This window comes from Narcine bancroftii, chromosome 4 (genome assembly GCF_036971445.1).
Source record: "Narcine bancroftii isolate sNarBan1 chromosome 4, sNarBan1.hap1, whole genome shotgun sequence".
NCBI classification, from domain to species: Eukaryota; Metazoa; Chordata; class Chondrichthyes; order Torpediniformes; family Narcinidae; genus Narcine; species Narcine bancroftii.
Window position 1 is genome coordinate 229420844 of NC_091472.1, and position 23525 is coordinate 229444368.

The window sequence follows — 23525 nt, forward strand, 5'->3', positions numbered from 1 at the left end:
GGAAACAAGATGGTTTGAGAAAGAGATAAACTAAAATCAGAGGTACCAGCGGAATAAAGGGGACGACAGAAGTAAAGTTAAATAGACAGGCACAATAACAGGGAGGATGGCAGAGTAGCAGAGGCTGGAATTTCTGTGAGAAATAGGAAAGTGCAGGACAGGTATATTCCAAAAAAATAAATATTTAAATGGAAAAATGACTCAACTGTGGCAGACAAGAGAAATCAAAGCCAAAATAAAGGCAAAAGAAAAGGCAGATAAGGAAGCAAAAAATTATTGGGAAGCTTTTATGAATACAAAAGGCAATGAAGAATGTCATTAGGAAGGAAAAGATGAACTTTGAAAGGAAGCTAGCAAATATCAAGAAGGACACTAAAAGCTTTATATATATATATATATATATATAAAATCACACACATATATACATGATATAGTGAAAAAGAGGCAAGAGTAGATATAGGACTGATGGAAAATGACATTGGAGAAATTAGAATGGGAGACAAGTAGATGGCAGAGCAACTGAATGAGTATTTTGCATCAGTCTTCACTGTGAAATACATTAGCAGTTTACTGGACTTTCAAGGGTTTCGAGGATGAGAGGTGAGTACAGTCACGATTGAGAGAGAGCAGGTAATTGGGGAGCTGAAAGGTCTAAGTCAGGGTAGATGAGTCTTCCGGACAAGATGGAATGCATCTTTGGGTTCTGAACAAAGTAGCGGTAGAGATTTTGGAGGCATTCGTATGATCTTCCAAGAATCAAAAGATTCCAGCATGCATCTGGAGGACTGGAAAATTGCAAAGGTCACTCCACTATTTCAAAAGGGAGGGAGGCAGCAGAAAGGAAATTATAGCCCGGTTAGCCTCACATAGGTGGCATGTCCAGGTAAGGTCAGATAAGATCTTTGTATAATAATGCAGAATAGGTAGTGGAGATGGCAGCTAGGATTTGTCAACGATGAGATTATGGAGTGTCTGGAGATGCATGACAAAATAAGCCAAAGTCAGTAGGATTTCCTGAAGGGAAAATTTTGCTTGACAAATCTACTACAATTTTTTGAGGGAACAAACAAGCAGGCTAGACAAAGGACATGAAGTGGATGTTGTATATTTGGACTTTCAAAAGGCATTTGACAAGGTGCCATACATGAGACTGCTTCACAAAATGATAGCCTGTGGAATTACAAGAAAGCTACTAGCATGGGTAGAGCACTGGCTCATCGGCAGGAAACACAGCATGGGAATAAAGGGTCCTATTCTGATTCACTACGGTTACCATTTCTGCAAGGAACAGTCTTTTCACTTGGTCTGTTAATGATTTAGATTGTAGAATAAATAGCTTTGTGGTAAGCTTGTGGATGACTAAAAAAAGAGGGGCAAGTAGGAAGGAAGAAATGGAGAGGCTGCGGAGAGACTTAGCTAGATTAGGAGAATGGGAAAAAAAGTTGCAAATGAAATGCAATGTTGTAAAGTGTATGGTCATGCACTTTGGTAGAAAGAATAAAAGGGCAGACTATTATTTGGATGGGGAGATTATCAAAATTCGGAGGTGCAAAGGAGTCTCATGCAGGATACCTTAAAGGTTAATTTCCAGGTTGAATTGGCGGTGAAGAAGGCAAATGCAAGTTGGGTTTCGTACAGTATCTAGAGGAATAGGACATAAGCAGGGCTGTGATGCTGAGGCTTTATAAGGCTCTGTTTAGGAGTATAGGATACAGTTTCAGGCTCCTTATTTAGAAAGGATGTGCTGGCTTTGGAGAGGGTTCAGAAGAATGCTCATTGGAATGAAGGGATGAGCATATAGGAATGTTTGATGGCTCTTGGATGGTGCTGTTAGGAGTTCAGAAGAATCATAGAACCAATTTGAATGTTGAAAGACCTGGACAAAATAGATGTGGCAAAGTTGTTTCCCATGGTAGAGAGTCTAGAACAAGAGGGTACAACTTCAGGATTGATGGGCGCCCATTTAAAGCAGAGATGCAGAGGAATTTCTTTAGCCCTAGTGGTGAACCTCTGGAATTTGCAGTTGTTACCTTTCCAAACACAAGTGGATCTTTTCCTTCTAAATTTCATTTCAGCAGCTTGCCCACGACTGTGTTAAAATTCTCCATCTTGCAGTTCCCTGTCTTGTCCTTTCAGCCTTTATTAAATAAAGGCTCAGGGAGCTCCATCCTCAACATCCATTGGAGCGCTTATACCCCTAACGTCGAAGTACTCGAGATGGCAGAGGTCGACAGCATCGAGTCCACGCTTATGAAGATCCAGCTGCGCTGGATGGGTCACGTCTCCAGAATGGAGGACCATCGCCTTCCCAAGATCGTGTTATATGGCGAGCTCTCCACTGGCCACCGTGACAGAGGTGCACCAAAGAAAAGGTACAAGGACTGCCTAAAGAAATCTCTTGGTGCCTGCCACATTGACCACCGCCAGTGGGCTGATAACGCCTCAAACCGTGCATCTTGGCGCCTCACAGTTTGGCGGGCAGCAACCTCCTTTGAAGAAGACCGCAGAGCCCACCTCACTGACAAAAGGCAAAGGAGGAAAAACCCAACACCCAACCCCAACCAACCAATTTTCCCTTGCAACCGCTGCAATCGTGTCTGCCTGTCCCGCATCGGACTTGTCAGCCACAAACGAGCCTGCAGCTGACGTGGACTTTTTACCCCCTCCATAAATCTTCGTCCGCGAAGCCAAGCCAAAGAAGAAATAAAGGCTCAACATTTGCCTCCAGTTGTCCAGCATCTCACCCCTGCTCAATGGTGATGCAAAAAGGAGCCATACAAGAGGTGGCAGATGCTGGAATATGAAGCTGGGATAAGCAGCATTAGTGGGAGAAAAAGAATGGATGACAATTTGAATTGGAGCCCTTATTAAGACTGGGAATGCAGAAGAGCAAATCCAGTGCAAAGCAACAGGGGCCCATGTGGAGCCAAATAAGAAAATCTGCAGATCCTGATGTCAAATACAATACACAAACATGCTGCAAAAGCACAGCAGGTTGTGTAGCATCCATAGGAAGAAAAGGGAAACCAACATTTCAGGCCTGGGTCTTTTCTTTTAAAGCTCGCTCCAAAAATGAGAATGGAACGTGTGTGGGGAGGGGTGGGGGGGAAGGGAAGGGAAAAAGACAAAGAGCAGGAGAGTTACAGAGCAATAGAGAGGACTCGTACCTTACATTTAGGTACATATCATTGTGCTGACACTTCCAGGGCAGAACATGAGGTGTTAGAATATAGAACATATTGTAGAACATTACAATACAGTACAGGCACTTTGGCCCAAGATGTTGTACTACTTAACAATCTAAACCTTCCCAAACTTACACCCAAATCCCTTTATTTTCTTGCATCCATGTGCCTACCCAAATGTACCTATTGTATCAGCCTCCATCACCATCCCTGGCAATGCATTCCAGGCACCCATTCCTCTCTGTGTTCAAAGCATACCCCTGATGTCTTCTCTAAACATTCCTTTCCTCACCTTAAACAGATGTCCCCTAATATTTGCTATGATTACCACAGGAAAAAGGTGCTGGCTGTCCAGCATATCTATGCCTCTCATAATCTTGTAGACCTCTGTTAAGCTACCTTTCATCCTTCTTCACTCCAAAGAGGAAAGTCCTTACTCTGTTAACCATGCCTCATAAAACACATTCTCCAATCCAGGCAGCATCCTGGTAAATCTCCTCTACACCCTCTTCATAGCTTCCTCAACCTTCCTGTAATGAGGCAACCAGAACTGAACACAATATTCCAAGTGCGGTCTAACCAGAGTTTTACAGAGCTGGCACATTACCTCGTGGATCTTGAACTTAATCCCCCGACTAAAGAAGGCCAGTGTATCATAAGCCTTCTTAACTACCCTATCAACCTGTGCAGCAACCTTGAGAGATCTATGGATTTGAATCCAAAGGTCCCTCTGTCCTTCCACACTGTTAAGAATCCTGCTATTAACCTTCAATTTTGACCTTCCAAAATGCATCACCACATTTATCCAGATTGAACGCCATCTACCACTTCTCCCCCTAATTCTGCATCCTGACTATATCCTGTTGTAACCTATGATGACCTCTACACTATCCACAACACCTCCAACCTTCAAGTCATCTCCAAACTTACTGACCCATCCTTCCACTTCATCCAGATCATTTATGAAAATCCCAAAGAGCTGGGGTCCCAGAACAGATCCTTATGGAACTGCACTAGTCACTGACCTCCACAGTTTCAACTACAACAGTCCTCTGCTACTTGCAGGCAAACCATTTCTGAATCCAGACAGTCAAGGATTCCATGTCTTGTGACTTAATGAATGAGTCTACCCTGTACCTTGTCAAATGCCTTACTAAAATTGATATGTATTATATATGTATCGTACTAGCTTCATCAATTTCTTTTGTCACTTCCCAAAAAAACTCAATTAGGCTTGAGGCATGACTTGCCTTTGACAAAGCCATGCTAACTATCTCCGTGAAGACTATGCTTCACTAAAAGCTTGTAAAATACTCTTTTTTTTTTCTCCCGTTTTTGTTGGGCCTCACTCTGGCAGTGAAGGTAGCCCAGAATAGGCAGGCCAGTGTGGGAATGAGAAGGGGAGTTGGAATGGCCTACAACCAGGAGCTGGGGTAAGGTCCCATCAATATAGAGGAAGCTTTGTCCAGAGGACTGAATGCAGAAGATGAGACTAGAGGAGGTGCATATGAATCTTTGCCTCACATAGAAAGTCTTTTTGGGTCCCTGGATAATGGTGAGGGAGGAGGTTTAAGAGCAAGTGTTACCCTTTTTGTGGTTGCAAGGAAGTACTAGGGATCATAGAGAGGTGGGTGGAGAAAGATGATCAGATAAGGGAGACAGAGGGTGTGATCCCTGCGGAAGGCAGAAAGGGTTAGGGAGGAGGTAAATGGGGTGCTGGTATATAGTTTCAATTGGTGGAAATGGTGGAGGATGTTGTTCTGCATGCAGAGGCTGGTGGGTGAAAAGCAGGGATAAGAGGAACTCAATCCCTGAGGGTGATGGTGGTTTAGAGCAGGACTCAGAAAGAGGAAATGTGGAATATAGTACATTAACCACAGTACTTGGGAAGCCACCTTGCTTGAAAAAAGACAATTCAGATGTCCTGGAACTGAAGGCCACACCTTATGAGCAGATGTAGCAGAGAAAATGACGGGTTTCTTACAGGAGACAGAATAGGAAGAGGTGCAGTCAAGGCAGCTGTGAGAGTCAGGTGGTTTGAGTAAAGGTCAGCAGATAACTTGTCTCATAAGATATAGGCAGAGATATCAATATGGTAGAGAATTGTCAGAAATGGTCCAGATGAATTTGAGAGCTAGGTGCAGGTTTGTAGCAAAGTTGATAAAATTGACGAGTTCTTCATGGTGCCAGGAAGCAGTCCCAATGCAGGCATCAACGCAATGGAAGAAGAATTGCGGAATGGTACAGATGGAGCAAATATCTCTGCCTGGGCTCCAGCAATTTCTGCCCTAACTTTCCAGGATGTCCTTACGAGGCCCTGGGGATTAATCTTCCTTTAAGTGTTTAAATAACCTCCAGCACATCCCCTGTACTGTGGAATCTCTTTCAAGGTATCACTATTTACTTCCAACTCGATATCTTCCTCCAGGTAAATACTTGTTAAAGGCCTCACCAAGGTCTCTAAGGTCTAATATTCTTTCCTAGCTACTCATTTGCCTTCAATATACTTGTACCATGTCGTAAAAAAAGATGCAAAACAGGAAGTCATGATCGCACTTGTCACTGAAAGATTTTTGAAAAATCTGGGCAAAGTAAAATGTAGCAGCATCAATGCTTTAAGCGAAATCCAAATGTGGTCATGAATATTCACTTCTATAAACTAAAGTCAAAATGCACAATCCGACAATAGGCACTGTTAGACTATGCATCAATCAATCAAAGCTGTATATTAATAATGTTTTAAAATAAAATAACTCTTCATATTCATTTCATGCTTCATGAATTTCAACCTCAAATATGAACAAGTAGCACATCTTTTATATTATTCCATATTCAGCACACTAGAAATTAAAATGGTTGGGTTAATTAATGTCACCTGCTTTTCCTACATTTCTCCTACATATTAATTCTTTCCACAGAATCACACAATCTTCTGAAGTATAGAGAATAGAGCATTCCTATCATTTTATGGTTAATAACCAATTGCTCACGCAAGTTCCATTGATTTACATTACATTTATTTATGTCTCACCTGAGATTGACAATTCAAAATAACAGAGCCTTTGGCCTCTGTCCATCAAGCACCCCTTCTACATGAATCCCACATTTTCTCCACATTCTATCAATGTCCCCCCAGATTCTTCCACATACTAACACAATCAGGCTGAGACATAGTGGACAATAAACCCTCCAATCTGCACAACACTGACGCACCCAGAGGAAACCTTTGCAGTCCAGGGACAACACAAATTTCACAGGGACAGCACAAGTAGTCCAGACTAGCACCAGCTCTCCTTGCTGTGCTCCCAACCCTCAATGACCTGCACAGGATGTTTTTGTTCGGTGATGAAAAGAAGTGTTTTCTCTCTGTATTCTCTTTAATGCTCTTTCCTCGTGATCAGTACAAGTTATTAAGACATTGCTCCCAAAAACTACCTTGAAGTGTTCCATGGCTTTATTCCACACAGACTCCTTCTCTTCAGGGCTATAGCCAGGAATTGACAACATATTGTGGATGTAATTGAAAATCTCCTCCTAGAAATGAGAAGAAGAAAATTAACAGGAGCATACTCATTTATCAGGAGGGACACAAGAGACGGCAGATGCGGTCATCTGGAGCAACAAACAATCTGCTGGAGACACTCAGTGAGCCAAGCAACATCAGAGGGAGTAAAAGAATGGGTAATGTTTTGAATCAGAAACCTTCATGACAAGTTCCTCCAGCAGTTTCATTTGTCACTTCTTCAGCAGGATATGACAACGTTCAGATTTACTGCCCATTTGTAATTGCTCTACAAATGAGATAACAGGCAACTACATGTGGCACAACTGGGCCAGATCATGTCCGGATGGTGGATTTCCTTCTCTGAAGGACAACAGCAAACCAGCAGAGGTTCTTTTCAACAATAATTCAGCAGTTTCAAAGTCAGTCCTGCTCCAGGTTGATTTAACATTTTGAACTTAAATAGCTACCTATTTTATCTTATGAATTTCAGCTCTAGACTGACTGTCCAGTCCTCTGAGATGCTAATTAATTGAAACAGGAATGTCCACAAAACCAAGACTGGAGAAAGCACTGCAACATTCTAAGGCTTCCTGATGACTAATACTTGCATTTTCCCCAGCAGTGATATTCATGATGATCTAAGTGAGATGCAAAATTATACTGAACAAATTTATTAATTCAGCTCAATAGAACATTTCACAAATTCAAGGTCCAAAATTTCAGCTTGAACCAGCCTCAAGCATATGCTTGAAGTTTTTGGTAAACAAGTTTCAGATTGAGCCCATTTCTAAGAGCTCTTGAAATACTTCTCATTCCCACACTGACATGACTGTCCATGGCTTACGGTATGCCATGTTGGGACCACATGCAAATCGGAGAGACAACACCATGGCAATCTTCAACCAAATAGCATCAATAATGACCTCCAACATCTAGTTGAAATCACCCCCCGTCCCTACCCACATCATGTTGGATTGTGGGGGGACACCAGAATGCCCAAGGATAGTCATGTGGTCATAGGGAGAATGTGCAAACTGCACTCAGACAGACCCTGGAGTCTGATTGAACCTGGATTAATTGAGGTGAGAGGCAGTTGCACTTTCTGCAGTGTCACTCTGTGGCTGTGGCAACTCACAAGAGGCTTGAAAATGTTGCCCTATGCTTCACTCCACAAGCATTGTCAACATTAATCCTTTAAACCAACAAGTAGATATTTGAGCTTCAACGTAACTTGTCCCACTCAAATTTCAAATGAAAACATTGGTTGGTGTATTCAACCTTGATATTCACTTAGCCATTTAAAAAAATATTTTATTTAAAGTTTAAAATCACATAAGTTACTACATTTTAGTACAGACATAATGTGATTAATCATTTTTATATAACCCCCCCCCCCCACCCACCACCCCACTAATACCCTCCCTCCTCTCTTCCCCACCTACAAAGAGAGAAAAAGGAGATCATTATCTAGTACAATCACTTCTAAAACTTCTTGGCTGCAGGAGCAGCGGCATCCATCGAAGCGGACCAAGAGATCAAATTCTAACACCAATAGTTTTCAGATATAGGCTCCAAACTTTAGTACTTTATACATTTCTGAAATGTATAAGTTATTACAAAATAAAATGCCTAAACCAGATTTAGATCTGGTTTAGATAGAAAGATTTAGATAGATTGATGAAAATGTTTGGAGAAATTTGTGTAAAGACAGTAGGACCAGGGTAAAAAAAAATAAGTTATAGATTAGTGCAGTATAATTTTTTATATCAATTGTACTTGACTCTGTATAAATTGAAAAAATTTAACTTAGTTCTTCAGATTTATGTTTTAAATGTGGCCAAGAAGTAGGTACTTTCTTTCATTCGACATGGACTTATTCTATTTTGGTTGCAAATTAAATTGTTTTTAAAGCAGATATTGAAAGTAAGTTTACCTTTTGACCCAATGTTGTTTTTACTAGGAGACATTAAGTCGATAGCTTAAAGATTGAGATTGAATATGTATCAAATTGAATTTTTCTGTTTGTCCTTGGCAGTTTCTAAAAAGTGTTTAGCTATTACATGGAATTCTGACTTGGTTTTAGGGATGAAAAGATGGCATAATGAAATGAAAGCCTGTATTCCTTTAAAAAAGATTAAATATAATTTGAGAGATAAATATTTTTTCTTCACTTAGTCATCTTGAGCAAGAACAGCCTTCTTCCTGCCCATGGGTGTTCCTACTCAAGAAAAGCAGGTTACTATCAAGGTTCTAAAATTAAACAGGAAAGCCTGCAGATGCTGTGATTGTATTGCAATGCACAAGTGCTGGAGAAACTTAGCAGGTCATTCAGCATCTATAGAAAGCTACGGGTAACCCAACATTTTGGGCCTCAGCCCTTCATCATGATGTTAGTTACCCTTTGCTTCCCATAGAAGCTGTTTGACCTGCTGAGTTTCTCCAGCACTTGTGTGTACAATCAAGACACAGCAGGATTGACTGGTCTCTCTTCATTCACAATCCAAGTTGGTACAATCAGAAAAATCTCCAAATACAGAGTACGTGAATTCATATTTAAGTACACCACTGATGAGTTTCAGAGAAATTAAAGGCCACTTTCTATCTTAATAAAATAATATATGGTTCAGTAACAGATGTGGGCAGAGAAATGTGGACAGGAAGCATTTAATCCAGACAAGTGTGAGGTGCTGCATTTTTGGTGATGAAATGTAAGGGATGCTTGCAAGTTATTAGCAGGGTTCTTAAAAGAATTTATGTATACTTGGATCTGGGAGGGGTTCAAGTCCGTAGGTCCCTGCAAATGGCCACACAAGGAGATCGCAAGATCACAAGACAAAGGAACAGAAGGCGGCCACTAGGCCCATCGAGTCTGTTCTGTAAATCTACACTAACCTTCTCTACACTAGTTCCAATTTCCGGCCTTTTCCCCATATCTCTTGATGCCCTCAGTAATGTGATACTTGTCTATTTCTTGTTTAAATACTCCTAGTGATTTGGCTTCCACTGCTCTATGCAGCAATGAGGTCCACAGATCCATGACCCTCTAACTAAAGAAGTTCTTCCTAATCTGTTTTATGTGGATAACCTCTAATTTTCAGACTATGACTCCTTGCCCTCGATTCACCCACCAAGGGAAACATCTTACCCACATCCACCCTATCTAAACCTTTCAAAATAAGAAATGCCTCTACAAGATCTCCTCTCATTCTCCTATACTCCAATGAATACAACCCAAGAGCTGCCAAACGCTCCTCGTACATTAGCCCTTACATTCCGGGATTCATCCTAGTAAATCTCCTCTGCACTCTCTCCAGCATCATCACATCCTTTCTAAGATAGTGGGCCCAAAACTGCCCACAGTATCCAAATGAGGCCTTACCAGTGCCCTATAGATCCTTATCAACACCTCTTTACTCTTGTACACTATTCCTCTTGAAATGAATGCCAACATAGCATTCGCTTTCTTCACTACCAACTTCACCTGGTCATTAACTTTTAAGTTTCCCTACACGAGGACACCCAGGTCCCTTTGCACATCTGAGGTCTAAATTTTCACCCCATCCAAATAGCATTCTGCCTGTTTGTTTCCACTGCCAAAATGTACAACTGTACATTATGTTAAATTTCATCAGCCATAATTTTTTCCAGTCTCCTAATCTGTCAATATCCTTCTGCAACTTTACGCTTTCTACTACGCTTCCTACTCCGCCACCTATCTTGGTGTCATCCGCAAATTTGGCCACAAAACCATTCAAACCACAATCCAAATCATTAATATAAATTGTAAACAGCAGCAGCCCCATATCGACCCCTGCAGAAACCCCACTAGTTACAGACACCCATCCAGAACAGGAACCCTTAATTTCAACCCTTTGCTTCCTGCCTATCAGCCATTTTTCTATCCAGTTTAATAACTTCCCTGTAATTCCATGGGCCCTCAACTTATTTAGCAGCCTGATATGTGGCACCTTATCGAATGCCTTTTGAAAATCTAAATAGATAACATCCACAGCCTGTCCCATGTCTATCCCACTTAAGATTTCTTCAAAAAACTCTAATAGGCTGGTCAGGCAGGATCTACCCTTTAAAAAGATAATGCTGACTTGGACCTATCCTGCATCTCTAGGTATTTCATCACCTCATCCTTGAGGATCAACTCTAATATTTTCCCAACCACTGACGTCAGACTAATCGGCCTATAGTTTCCTTTTTTCTGACTCCCACCTTTTTTAAACAGCGGAACCACATTTACGACCTTCAAATCCTCTGGAATCTCTCCAGAGTCTATAGATTTCTGGAAGATCATCACCAATGGATCTACAATCTCCAAAGCCACCTCTTTCAAAACCCGTGGATGTACCTCATCTGGTCCATGAGATCTATCAATCTCTAATCTGTTTCGTTTGCATAGCACAATTTCTCTAGTAACCGTAACTGAATCTAACTCTATTCCCTGAAGCCTCTGACTGTCCGGGATATTACTAATGTCTTCCATGGTGAAGACAGATGCAAAATATTGATTAAATTCCTCTGCCATCTCTTTATAGCCCATTACAATTTCCCCAGCATCATTTTCTATTGGTCCTATGTCAACACGTGTCTATCTTTTATTTTTTATATATTTGATAGGGGGTAAAGAAGGTGCATGTACGCTTACCTTCAAAGGGCAGGACGTCGAGTTACGTTGCAGCCAAATAAAACTTTGGTTAAGCAACATTTAGAGAACTATGTGGAATTCTGGCCTCTCTATTACAGGAAGAATGTGGAGGCTTTGGAAAAGGTATGGAAGCGGTTTATCAGGATGTTATGAGTTTATGAGGTGAGTTTGGACAATCTTGGGTTGTTTTTTTCTGAAGTATTGGATGCTGAGAGGTGACCTGATAGAAGTTTATAAGATTATAAGAGGCATTGACAGGGTTGACAGTCAGAATCTTTTTCCCCCAAGGCAAAAATGTCAAATACTAGAGGGAGGATGTGAGAGGCAATTTTTTGTTTGAGAGAGTAGTCGGTGCCTGGAAATGGACTGCCAGGTGTAGTTGTATAAACAAATACAATAGTAGTGTTTTGGTAGTCATTTGAATATATAGGAAAGGATATGGATCACACGCAAACAGGAGAGCTCAAGTTTAACTTGAGTATCATGTTCGGTGCAGATAAATGGGGCAAAAGGTCTCTATCTTGTGCTGTACTCTTTGATGTTCCATGCTAAATACTTACAAATTTTCATGGCTAGAAATGTTATAAGTATGTTCATGTATTACATATGATGCATTATTTGTTCAAGATGACCACCTTTGCTGCAGCTGGCCACATGTGGAACCAAATTATGAAAATGCCAAGTGGTGCTATGTGCTGAGGTTTTACCTATCCCAAATTTGGGAAGAATTGACCTTGTCTCATTGCTGTGCAATGTCTCAGTCAGTTAGACTTTGCTACACTACCTATCCTTTGGGGAAAGGTTTTTCCAAACACCCTTGAACACAAGGTCATCAGCCAATGGTCATGACAGAACATCCTGCACTCATTGAGATATGAGGACTCAGTGAACATTGGTGAGGTTCCCTGAGCAGACTTGTCCAGATTATCTGGATATCTCAACTCCAGTGTTTATGAACAAGCACCATGACTTGGCCTGGCTGGGGGTAAGAGGATCCTTCTTGTACAACCAGAACATCATCCACAAAACCTGATGTCGCTGAGATAACTGTGGTGGATTGGAGACAGTCACCCAACTCTTTGTAGAATGCAGATTTGCTAAGACTGCATGGAGAAGGATTATCCCCAGCAGCAGTGTGACAGAGGACTCTGATTTGAGGGCTGTTCTCAGGGATGAACTCAGAAGCAGACATCCAGAACTCCTGGAAGACCATCAACATGTGAAAGATGCCCTTGGATCTGCCTCAAACTGTTGGTCTTTCAGTGCACAAAGATGTTGGTGCAGACTTGCACAGAGCAGGGAGTAACGACAAGGTGCCAGAGTGGTGGGTGGCAATACTGCTATAAAGAAAATGAATCTAACAATGTACACTCAGAGGGCAAAGTGACTTTGAATAGTTTTCCTTTTGTATTGTGGGTGAAGTTTTTTTTTTGGTTAAAAAATATCTTTATCTCCTGTGGACACTATATGACCTGTTGAGTTTATCCAGCATATTTGTGTTTTTACCAAGGTATAGTTTTAAGGTGCAAGTGCAACGACAATGGGCGCCTCCTGTTGGAGCTCTGCGCAGAACAGCGGCTTGTCATTACAAACACCCTTTTTCAGCAGAGGGACAGCCTTAAGACCACCTGGATGCATCCCCGATCCAAGCACTGGCACCTCCTGGACTACATCCTGGTGCGAGAAAGTGACAAACGAGATGTGCTCCATACCAGGGTCATGCCTAGCGCGGAATGCCACACTGACCACCGGCTGGTTCGCTGCAAGCTCAACCTTCACTTCAAACCAAAGCCCAGGAACAATAAAGCCCCCAGAAAGAGGTTCAATGTTGGAAACCTGCAGTCAGACGAAGCGAGAGGAAACTTCCAGGCAAACCTCAAAGCAAAGCTCGACGATGCAACCCGCCTCACGGACCCGTCCCCTGAAACCCTCTGGGATCAGTTGAAGACTACCATACTGCAATCCACTGAAGAGGTACTGGGCTTCTCCTCCAGGAAAAACAAGGACTGGTTTGACGAAAACAGCCAGGAAATCCAGGAGCTGCTGGCAAAGAAGCGAGCTGCCCACCAGGCTCACCTTACAAAGCCGTCCTGTCCAGAGAAGAAACAAGCCTTCCGTCGCGCATGCAGCCATCTTCAGCGCAAACTCCGGGAGATCCAAAATGAGTGGTGGACTAGCCTCGCCAAACGAACCCAGCTCAGCACGGACATTGGCGACTTCAGGGGTTTCTACGAGGCTCTAAAGGCTGTGTACGGCCCCTCACCCCAAGTCCAAAGCCCGCTGCGCAGCTCAGACGGCAAAGTCCTCCTCAGCGACAAGATCTCCATCCTCAACCGATGGACAGAACACTTCCAATCTCTTTTCAGTGCCAACCGCTCAGTCCAAGATTCCGCCCTGCTCCAGCTCCCTCAACAGCCCCTAAGGCTAGAGCTGGATGAGGTTCCCACCCTGGATGAGACATATAAGGCAATCGAACAACTGAAAAGTGGCAAAGCAGCAGGTATGGATGGAATCCCCCCAGAAGTCTGGAAGGCTGGCGGCAAAACTCTGCATGCCAAACTGCATGAGTTTTTCAAGCTTTGTTGGGACCAAGGTAAACTGCCTCAGGATCTTCGTGATGCCACCATCATCACCCTGTACAAAAACAAAGGCGAGAAATCAGACTGCTCAAACTACAGGGGAATCACGTTGCTCTCCATTGCAGGCAAAATCTTCGCTAGGATTCTACTAAATAGAATAATACCTAGTGTCGCCGAGAATATTCTCCCAGAATCACAGTGCGGCTTTCGCGCAAACAGAGGAACTACTGACATGGTCTTTGCCCTCAGACAGCTCCAAGAAAAATGCAGAGAACAAAACAAAGGACTCTACATCACCTTTGTTGACCTCACCAAAGCCTTCGACACCGTGAGCAGGAAAGGGCTTTGGCAAATACTAAAGCGCATCGGATGTCCCCCAAAGTTCCTCAACATGATTATCCAACTGCACGAAAACCAACAAGGTCGGGTCAGATACAGCAATGAGCTCTCTGAACCCTTCTCCATTAACAATGGCGTGAAGCAAGGCTGTGTTCTCGCACCAACCCTCTTTTCAATCTTCTTCAGCATGATGCTGAACCAAGCCATGAAAGACCCCAACAATGAAGACGCTGTTTACATCCGGTACCGCACGGATGGCAGTCTCTTCAATCTGAGGCACCTGCAAGCTCACACCAAGACACAAGAGAAACTTGTCCGTGAACTACTCTTTGCAGACGATGCCGCTTTAGTTGCCCATTCAGAGCCAGTTCTTCAGCGCTTGACGTCCTGCTTTGCGGAAACTGCCAAAATGTTTGGCCTGGAAGTCAGCCTGAAGAAAACTGAGGTCCTCCATCAGCCAGCTCCCCACCATGATTACCAGCCCCCCCACATCTCCATCGGGCAAACAAAACTCAAAACGGTCAACCAGTTTACCTATCTCGGCTGCACCATTTCATCAGATGCAAGGATCGACAATGAGATAGACAACAGACTCGCCAAGGCAAATAGCGCCTTTGGAAGACTACACAAAAGAGTCTGGAAAAACAACCAACTGAAAAACCTCACAAAGATAAGCGTATACAGAGCCGTTGTCATACCCACACTCCTGTTCGGCTCCGAATCATGGGTCCTCTACCGGCACCACCTACGGCTCCTAGAACGCTTCCACCAGCGTTGTCTCCGCTCCATCCTCAACATCCATTGGAGCGCTTACATCCCTAACGTCGAAGTACTTGAGATGGCAGAGGTCGACAGCATCGAGTCCACGCTGCTGAAGATCCAGCTGCGCTGGATGGGTCACGTCTCCAGAATGGAGGACCATCGCCTTCCCAAGATCGTGTTATATGGCGAGCTCTCCACTGGCCACCATGACAGAGGTGCACCAAAGAAAAGGTACAAGGACTAAAGAAATCTCTTGGTGCCTGCCACATTGACCACCGCCAGTGGGCTGATATCGCCTCAAACCGTGCATCTTGGCGCCTCACAGTTTGGCGGGCAGCAATCTCCTTTGAAGAAGACCGCAGAGCCTACCTCACTGACAAAAGGCAAAGGAGGAAAAACCCAACACCCATCCCCAACCAACCAATTTTCCCCTGCAACCGCTGCAATCGTGTCTGCCTGTCCCGCATCGGACTTGTCAGCCACAAACGAGTCTGCAGCTGACGTGGACTTTTTACCCCCTCCATAAATCTTCGTCCACGAAGCCAAGCCAAAGAAAAGAGTTTTAAGGTGCTGAGTAAGTACAGGGGGTGGGGGGGGGGGGATTTTAAGAGGCAAGTTTTTCCACCCTGAGAGTGGTGGGTGCATGGGTATGTGCTGCAGGCAACAAAATTTCATATATTGTACAAAAGGTAGATGAGCTCAGAACATGGTGAGCACATGAAATTACATAATAGGATTTTTCAAGAAACTGAGACAGGTACATGGAACTGAGAAAAATGGAGGGTCAGGCAGTTGGGAAATTCTGGGCAGTTTTTAGAGAAGGTTAGTACAACATCATGTCCCAGCTCCTGGACTCAATAAAGGCAAGCAAGCAAAATGCCTTCTTCACCAAGCTTCTTCCCTGTAACACCACTTTCATGAAATTAAAATCCCTGTCCCTTGTTTTACAACATTCTCCTGAGGGCAAGGCAGAATTACCACTTATTGCCAGTGCAAAACAAAATGGACTTAATGTAAACATGTAAACAAATAAAGAACTGTAAACAAACTGACTGTGCAGTACAGAGAGAGAGAAAAATAAATCAAGAAAGTACAAAAGTAAGTGTCCTAAAGTAAGTCCCTAATTGAGTTTATTGTTTGGTAGTCTGATGCTGGAGGGATAGTAGCAGTTCCTGAACCTGGTGGTTAGTGCGAGTCTTGTAGCACTGAAACCTCTTTCCTGATGGCGAGAACAGAGTGCACGGTGGGTGGAGTGGATCCTTGATGATTGCTGTTGCTCTTTGACATCAGCGTTCCCTGTAGATGCTCTCAATGGTGGGGAGGTTTTACCCATAATGTCCTGGGCTGTGTCCATTCCCATTTTCAGGGCTTTTTGCTCAGGGTTTTTGGTGTCCCCATGCAGCTGGTCAGCTCAATTTCCACCACACATATGTGTAAATCTGCCAAGGTTTCCAATGTCATGCCAAACTTTCCGCAAACTCCTGAGGAAGCAGAGGTGCTGAAGTGCTTTCTTCATAATGCAATTAATGTGTTTGGTCCAGGAAAGATCCTCTGAGATAGTGACCCTGAAGAATTTAAATTTGCTCACTTTCTCCACCTCTGATTCCCCCAATGATCACTGGATTGTAGACCTCTGGTTTTCCTTCTTCAAGTCAACAATCAGATCCTTGATTTTTGGTGATATTGAATGTGAGATTGAAAACTTGGCTGATTGGTGCACCAACAACAATCTCCCTCGGTAGGCTTACTCATCACCTCTTTATACAACCCATTATTGTGGTATTGTCAGAAAATTTGTAGATGGTGTTGTCACACTGAGCCATACAGCTTAACATGCACAGCGAGTAGAGCAGGGGACTAAGAACGCAGCCCTGTGGTGCTCCAGGACTGATGGAGATTGTGGAGATGTTCCCACCAATCCTCGCTGACTGTGATCTGGAGATGAGGAAATCCAGGATCCAATTAACACAGTGGGGTGTTGAGTCCCAGGTCTTAGAATTTGCTGATCAATTTTGAGGGGATGATGGTGTTAAATGCCGAACTGTAGTCGATAAAGAACAATCTGACTGTCGTGTTCCAGGCCTTTGTGTCGAGCCAGTGAAGACCATCACCAATTTTGGTGTAAATCAGATTATTAATAAGGATGACAAAAAAAACTGGACCCTTGACTGTCCACTTCTAGCCTACTCTCCATTTTCCCTCCTTCCCCTGTGTCCTCTTTCCTCTAGCTCTCCATCCCCTTCCCTCTCTATTCATAGAGCCCTGTTTGCTGGTGTGCCCTCCCTCCATATCCACCTATTACCTCCTGCCTTTGGGACCATGCTCCTCCCCCGACCCCTTCCACCTACCCTATTGTTTGGGTGCCTGCTGACATTTTTCAATACTTTAATGAAGGGCTCAAGCCCAAAACATTGGTAATGTATTTTTACTATATAAAGTACACTGTTTGATCTGATAAGTTTCTCCATCATTGTTATTTTACTTCAACCACAATGTCTGCAGACGTTGGTGTTTTATTTTTTGGCACACCTCTGATCACAGGCCTCAGTCTGAAAACAACTGCCGACTCCCACCATCATGGCAAGAATAAGACTGGAACTGGCCAGATCTTCTATCAATTGCTGGTCATGAAAATAATGCACAAGGGAGGAAAATGTTAGTATATAATGAGCTGAGAATGAATTGGGTTTCAAATATCAAACGATTCACTGGCATGTCAGCCTGGGTAGATGGAAGAATGCTATTTCTCCAAGTAGAGTTTGTTCAAACAGGCATCGCAATCTGAAAATATGAAATTCAGATTATTTACTTTTCCAAAACAAATAGTATGGAGAGTTTTTAACAAAGGAGTTGATGGAGGTAAGGCAATGGATGTGGTTTACATGGATTTTAATAAGGCGCTTGACAAGAATCCCATGGGATGCTCATTCAGAAAGTGATGAGGTATTGGCTGCAAAAAGCAAAGAGCAGTAGAAGATGCAATGTATTTTGCCTTGAGGTCAGTGACTGGTGATATTCTCCAGGGATCTGTTCTGGGCCCCCTATTCTTTATGATTTTTACAAATGACTTAGCTGAAGAAGTGAAGGGCTGGCTCAGTAAATTGTCAGGTGATAAAAGTTGGAGGTGTTGCGAATTATGCAGAAGATTGTCCTAAGTTACAACTGGATGTAGACAGGATGAGGAGCTCAGCAGAGAATTGGCAGACTGAGTTCAATCTGCGTAAGATGCATTTTGGAAGGTCCAACTTTTTTTAAAAAATTATTTTATTTTTTACACTATGAACCATATTAACCAAAATACACACAAACATTTCCCTCTTGAATATACACAGTGTCATTTTCTCCCCTTTTACCCCCTCCCTTCCCACCCCCCTCCCCACCCACTAAACATTCAATATATACATTAAACCCATTAAACAATGTCATCACACAATGAAAATAAATAAGAAAATTGTGTCATCTACTTTTACACACTGGGTCAGTTCATTTCGTCATCTTCTCATTCTGTCATTTTAAGGGGTGGAGATTCGCGGTAGGCCCTCTCTGTTGTGTTCCATGTACGGTTCCCAAATTTGTTTGAATACTGTGATGTTATGTTTTTAAATTATATGTTATTTTTTCCAATGGAATACATTTTTTCATTTCTCTGTACCATTGTTGTACTCTCAGGCTATCTTCTGATTTCCAGGTTGACATTATACATTTTTTTGCTACAGCTAAGGCTATCATAATAAATCTTTTTTGTGCTTCATCCAAATCGAGGCCTAGTTCTTTACCTCTTATATTACTTAGAAGAAAGAAAGATCTTTGGATTTTTTGGTAAGTTGCTTTTTGTGATTTTATTTAATACCTAATTTAGATCTTCCCAAAATTTTTCCACTTTCTCACATGCCCAAATTGCATGTACTGTTGTTCCCGTTTCCTTCTTACATCGAAAACATCTATCTGATACTGTTGGGTCCCATTTATTTGACTTTTGGGGCATGGTGTACAGCCTGTGTAACCAATTATATTGTATCATGCGTAACCTCGTGTTTATTGTATTTCTCATAGTTCCGGAGCATAGCTTTTCCCATTTTTCATTTTTTATCTTTATGTTTAGATCTTGTTCCCACTTTTGTTTGGGTTTACAGCTTATTTCATCATTCTCTTTCTCTTGCAGCTTGATGTACATGTTTGTTATAAATCTTTTAATTATCATTGTGTCTGTAATCACATATTCAAAGCTGCTTCCTTCTGGTAACCTCAGCCTGACTGGAAGGACCAACTTGAAGGAAAAGTACATGGTTAATGTCAGGATTCTTAATAATGTAGACAAATGATGAATATTGGGGTCCATGTCCACAGATCTTTCAAGGTTGCCATGCAAGTGGACAGGGTAATAAAGGTAGCATGTGGTGCGCTGGCCTTCATTAGTGATTGGATTGTGAACTCAATCCAAGAGCCGTGAGATAATGTTGGAGCTCTATAGAACTCTGATTAGACCACAGTTGAAGTGCTGCATTCAGTTTAGGTCGTATCACTACAGGAAGGATGTAGAAGCTTTGTAGAGGGTGCAGAAAGATTTATCAGGATATTGCCTTTGGAGCAAGGTTGAGATTTGGAGCTTTCCTCTTTTGAGTGACAAAGGATGAGAAGGGACTTGAAAGAAGTATAAAAGATTATGAGGATCACTGATAGGATGGTCAGCCAGCACATTTTTCATGAGAATGACAATAGAAAATACAAGAGGACATTTGTTTGTGATGAGTGGAGGAAAGCTTAGAGCAGATGTCAGAGGTTATGATTTTTACATAGAGTGTGGTGGGTGCATGGTACGCATTGCCAGGGGAGGTGGTGGACACTGGGAAAATAGTGAAATTCAAAAGACTTTCAGATGAATGGATGTAAAAAGAGGGTTGTGGATGTGAGATTCAGAATGACCAGATTGCTGTGGTGTAGTTTACAAGGTGGGCCTGAGGGTCATATGCCCTATGTTCCAACCACTATCTGTATGCACTGTTTTGTGCAACGTTGAATTTCACCAGGGAAAAGCAACAGCAGTCAGGTCTCTGTCACATAGTCTAGCTCTGTGGTTTAAAAGGGAATGGGGGGGGGCTGGGGGGGGGAGAGGAGAGGAGACAAAAGCTGCTATGTTAGGAGGTCAGATCATTGGTTGTATTTAAGGCAAAGATTGATTGCTACCTGAATAGTGAGGGTATCAAAGGTTATGAGAGAAGGCAGGGGAGTGGGGCTGAGTGGATCAAATGGCGAAGCAGACTTGACGGACCTGAGTAGCCTACTTCTGCTCCTGTATCTTATGGATTCAATGGTTAGGGGAATAGATAACAGATTCTGTGGACGAGATCAAGACTCCCAGATGCTCTGTTGCTTCCCTGGTGCCAGGGTCCGGGGCATCTTGGATCGAGTCCATGGCATTCTCAATTGGAAGGGTGAGGAGCCATATGTCAAGGTCCACATCGGGACCAATGACATGGTTGGGAAGGGTCACAAAGTCCTCCAAAGTGAGTTCAGGGAGTTAATTTGTTAAGTTAAAGGAAAGGTTCTCTAGAGTTGTGATCTCAGGATTGCTACCCATATCATGTGCTAGCGAAGCCAGAAATTTAAGGATAAGAGAGTTTAATAAGGGGCTGCAGAGATGATGCAGGAAGGAGGGCTTCAGATTTTTTGATCAATGGCCTCACTTCCAAGGAAAATGGAGCCAGTACTGGCAAGATAGTTCTATCTGAAATAGAGGGGGATCAATATCCTTGTTGGAAGGTTTACTCATGCAGCTCCAGGGGTTTTAAATTTGAGTCGCAGGGAGATGGGAACCAGAATGCCAGAGCGGATGGTGGAGTGTTTGTGGAGAAATATTTTGTTAAGCCTGCAGACAAAGTCAAAAATCAATAGGTTGAGCATGGTGGGAATAATGCTCTGAGTCTATTTCAGTGCAATAAGAATTGTAGGAAAGGCAGACAAGCTTAAAGTGCAAGACTGGCAGCTCAATGTTCCAGAGTTCCATCATCTTAGAAACCAGAGAGAGGGAGGGATGGGAGAGCATTGCTAGACAGAGAAAATGGGATGGCAGTGCTTAGAAAGAACAGACCGCAGGACTCATCTACTGAGATGACATGAGTGGGAATGAGGAATGAGAAAGAGATGACCATGTTAATGTGATTTTATTTAACAATAGTCAGTGGGAATTAGGGATGCAGACAGTTGGAAGGAACATACAAGATGTAAGTAATTTCAACTTTCCACATATTGGCTGAGGTTCCCATACTGTAAAAGGGCTGGGTGGGTGAGTTTGTCAAATGTGTTCAGGACTATTTCCTTAATAGAGGTCCAAACCAGTACAATACAAAATCTCCTATTATGGAACAGACAAGTGACAGAAAAGTGTGTAAGGAAACATTTTGGATCTTGTGATCATAATGGCAGTAGTATCATGTTAATTATGGTCTGGTCCTCAGGTTGGAGTAAGGCCAATTTGGATGGTGTGAAAAAGTAGCTGAGTGAGTGTAGATTGGGGCAGGTTGTTTTCAGGTAAAGGCGTGCTTGCGAAATCAGAGATCTTCAAAGGTGACATTTTGAGAGTACAGAGATTGCATTGCTTTTAATTCTGACAGGAACACACAAAGAGGTCTAGGAAATCTTTGTTTTCAAAAGATATTGAGGTCCAAGTTGAGAAGATGGCAGCAAGGAACAAATGAGATATTTAAAGGATTTCAAGAAATGCAGGAAAATACTCAAGGAAATCAGGGGGGGGCTACAAGAAGGCATGAGGTGGCTCTTGCCAAAAAAGGTGAAGAAAAATCCCGAGCTTCCATAGATCTAATGAGAGCAAAGGGATAGTGAGGGACAAAATTGGCCCTCTTCATGAGTGGTCATTTTTGCATGGAGCCAGAGATGGGGGTGGGAGGGGGGGGGGAGAGGAGGGGAAGATCTTAAATGGATTTTCTGCATGTGTATTAACTTGGGAGTGGGAAAATACAGCAGTGAGGTCATAGACCCCATATAAATTACAGAAGATGAGGTACTTATTGCCTTAAGCCAAATAAGGGTGAATAAATCAGGACTTGACAAGATAGTCCCTCAAACCTTGATAAAGGCTCAGCAGAAATTGTAGCAGTATTAAAAATATCCTTAGCAACATATGAGGTGCCAGAGGATTATTAATGTTGTTCCGTTGATTAAAAAAGGTTCGAAGAATAATTTGGAAAATTATAGCCCTGTGAGCCTGTCATCAATTGTGGGTATTTTATTGAAATGTTTTCTCAGAGAATGGAATTGGAAAGACAGGGACTTATAAACCATATATACATGGTTTAACAAATCTTAAGAGTTTTTTTGATGAGGTTATTAGCAAAATTAATACAGGAAAGGTAGTAGATGTTGTCCACATGGACTTTAGTTAGGGCTTTGATGAGGTCTCACATGGGAGGGTGGACAAGAAGGTACAGTTGCTCAATATTCAAATTGCAGTGGGTCCAGATCTTTTTTTATGAAGACCACTTGCTTAAAGAATTTCATCACAGAAGATGTGAGTGCTACAGGGTAATAGTCATTGAAGCAGTGAGCCACTATGATAGATCCCCTTTTGAAACAGGTGGGAACTTTTGACTGTGTCAATGAAAGATTGAAAATGTCTGTGAACACTCCATCCAGTAGGTTGGCACAGATGTTCAGGACTCTGCTAGGTAAGTCATCAAGGCCTGACACCTTGTGAAAGTTCATCCTAAATTTTACTAGTGCTGTACCAAAGGTTCTGCACGATAATGAGGTGAATTAGATTGGCAAATTAACAAATGACACAAAGACTGGGTGAGGGGAGGGGGATGTAGTGGACATTGAGCCAGGCTTTCAAAGCTTACAGATGGATGTGGACCAGTTGGAAAAAATGGTCACAAAATGGCAGATGGAATTTTATGCAGACAACTGTCAGATGCTGCATTTCAAGAAAGCAAACCAGTAGACTTAGAAGATAAACAGAAGGGCACTGCACAGTGCAGTAGATAAAAGGGATCTGGGAATACAGATTTATAATCCTGTGAAGGTTTCATAGGTAGATAGGGTCATAAAGAGAGCTTTTGGCACAAAATAAATCAAAGTTTTGAGTACGTGTTTGGATGTTATGTTGCATCAGTATCGGTGGGGCCAAATTTGGATTAATGTGTGGATTAAAGATTTTTGGTGACCAGCCTCCATGAAAATATCAAGAAGATTGAAAGGGTGCAGAGTAAATTTACAAGGATGAGGCTGGGACATGAGCAGAGTTGTAAGGTTACATTTGTTGGGATTTTTATTCCCTGGAGTGTCAGAGAATGAGGGGAGATTTGATCGGGGTATACAAAATTATGAGGGGCATAGATAGGGTAAAAAGCAGGCTTTTTCCACTGAGGTTAGGTGAAACAAAAACTAGAGGACATGGGTTAACGGAACAATAGGGAAACTTCTTCACTCAGTAGGGATGAAGGTTGAACGAGCTGCTAGCCCAATTTCGATATTTACTGGTA

General features: G+C 42.5%; 1 protein-coding gene across 6 annotated transcripts in view; it reads right to left on the reverse strand.

Moving 5' to 3' along the window:
- Window positions 1–23525, reverse strand: part of vps8 (VPS8 subunit of CORVET complex) — a 681049-nt gene that overhangs the window by 455511 nt on the left and 202013 nt on the right. For all 6 annotated transcript variants that reach the window (XM_069934259.1, XM_069934258.1, XM_069934264.1 and 3 more), the window contains one exon: window positions 6621–6719. In XM_069934259.1, the coding sequence (XP_069790360.1) occupies window positions 6621–6719 (99 nt within the window). The remainder of the gene's footprint in view (window positions 1–6620; window positions 6720–23525) is intronic.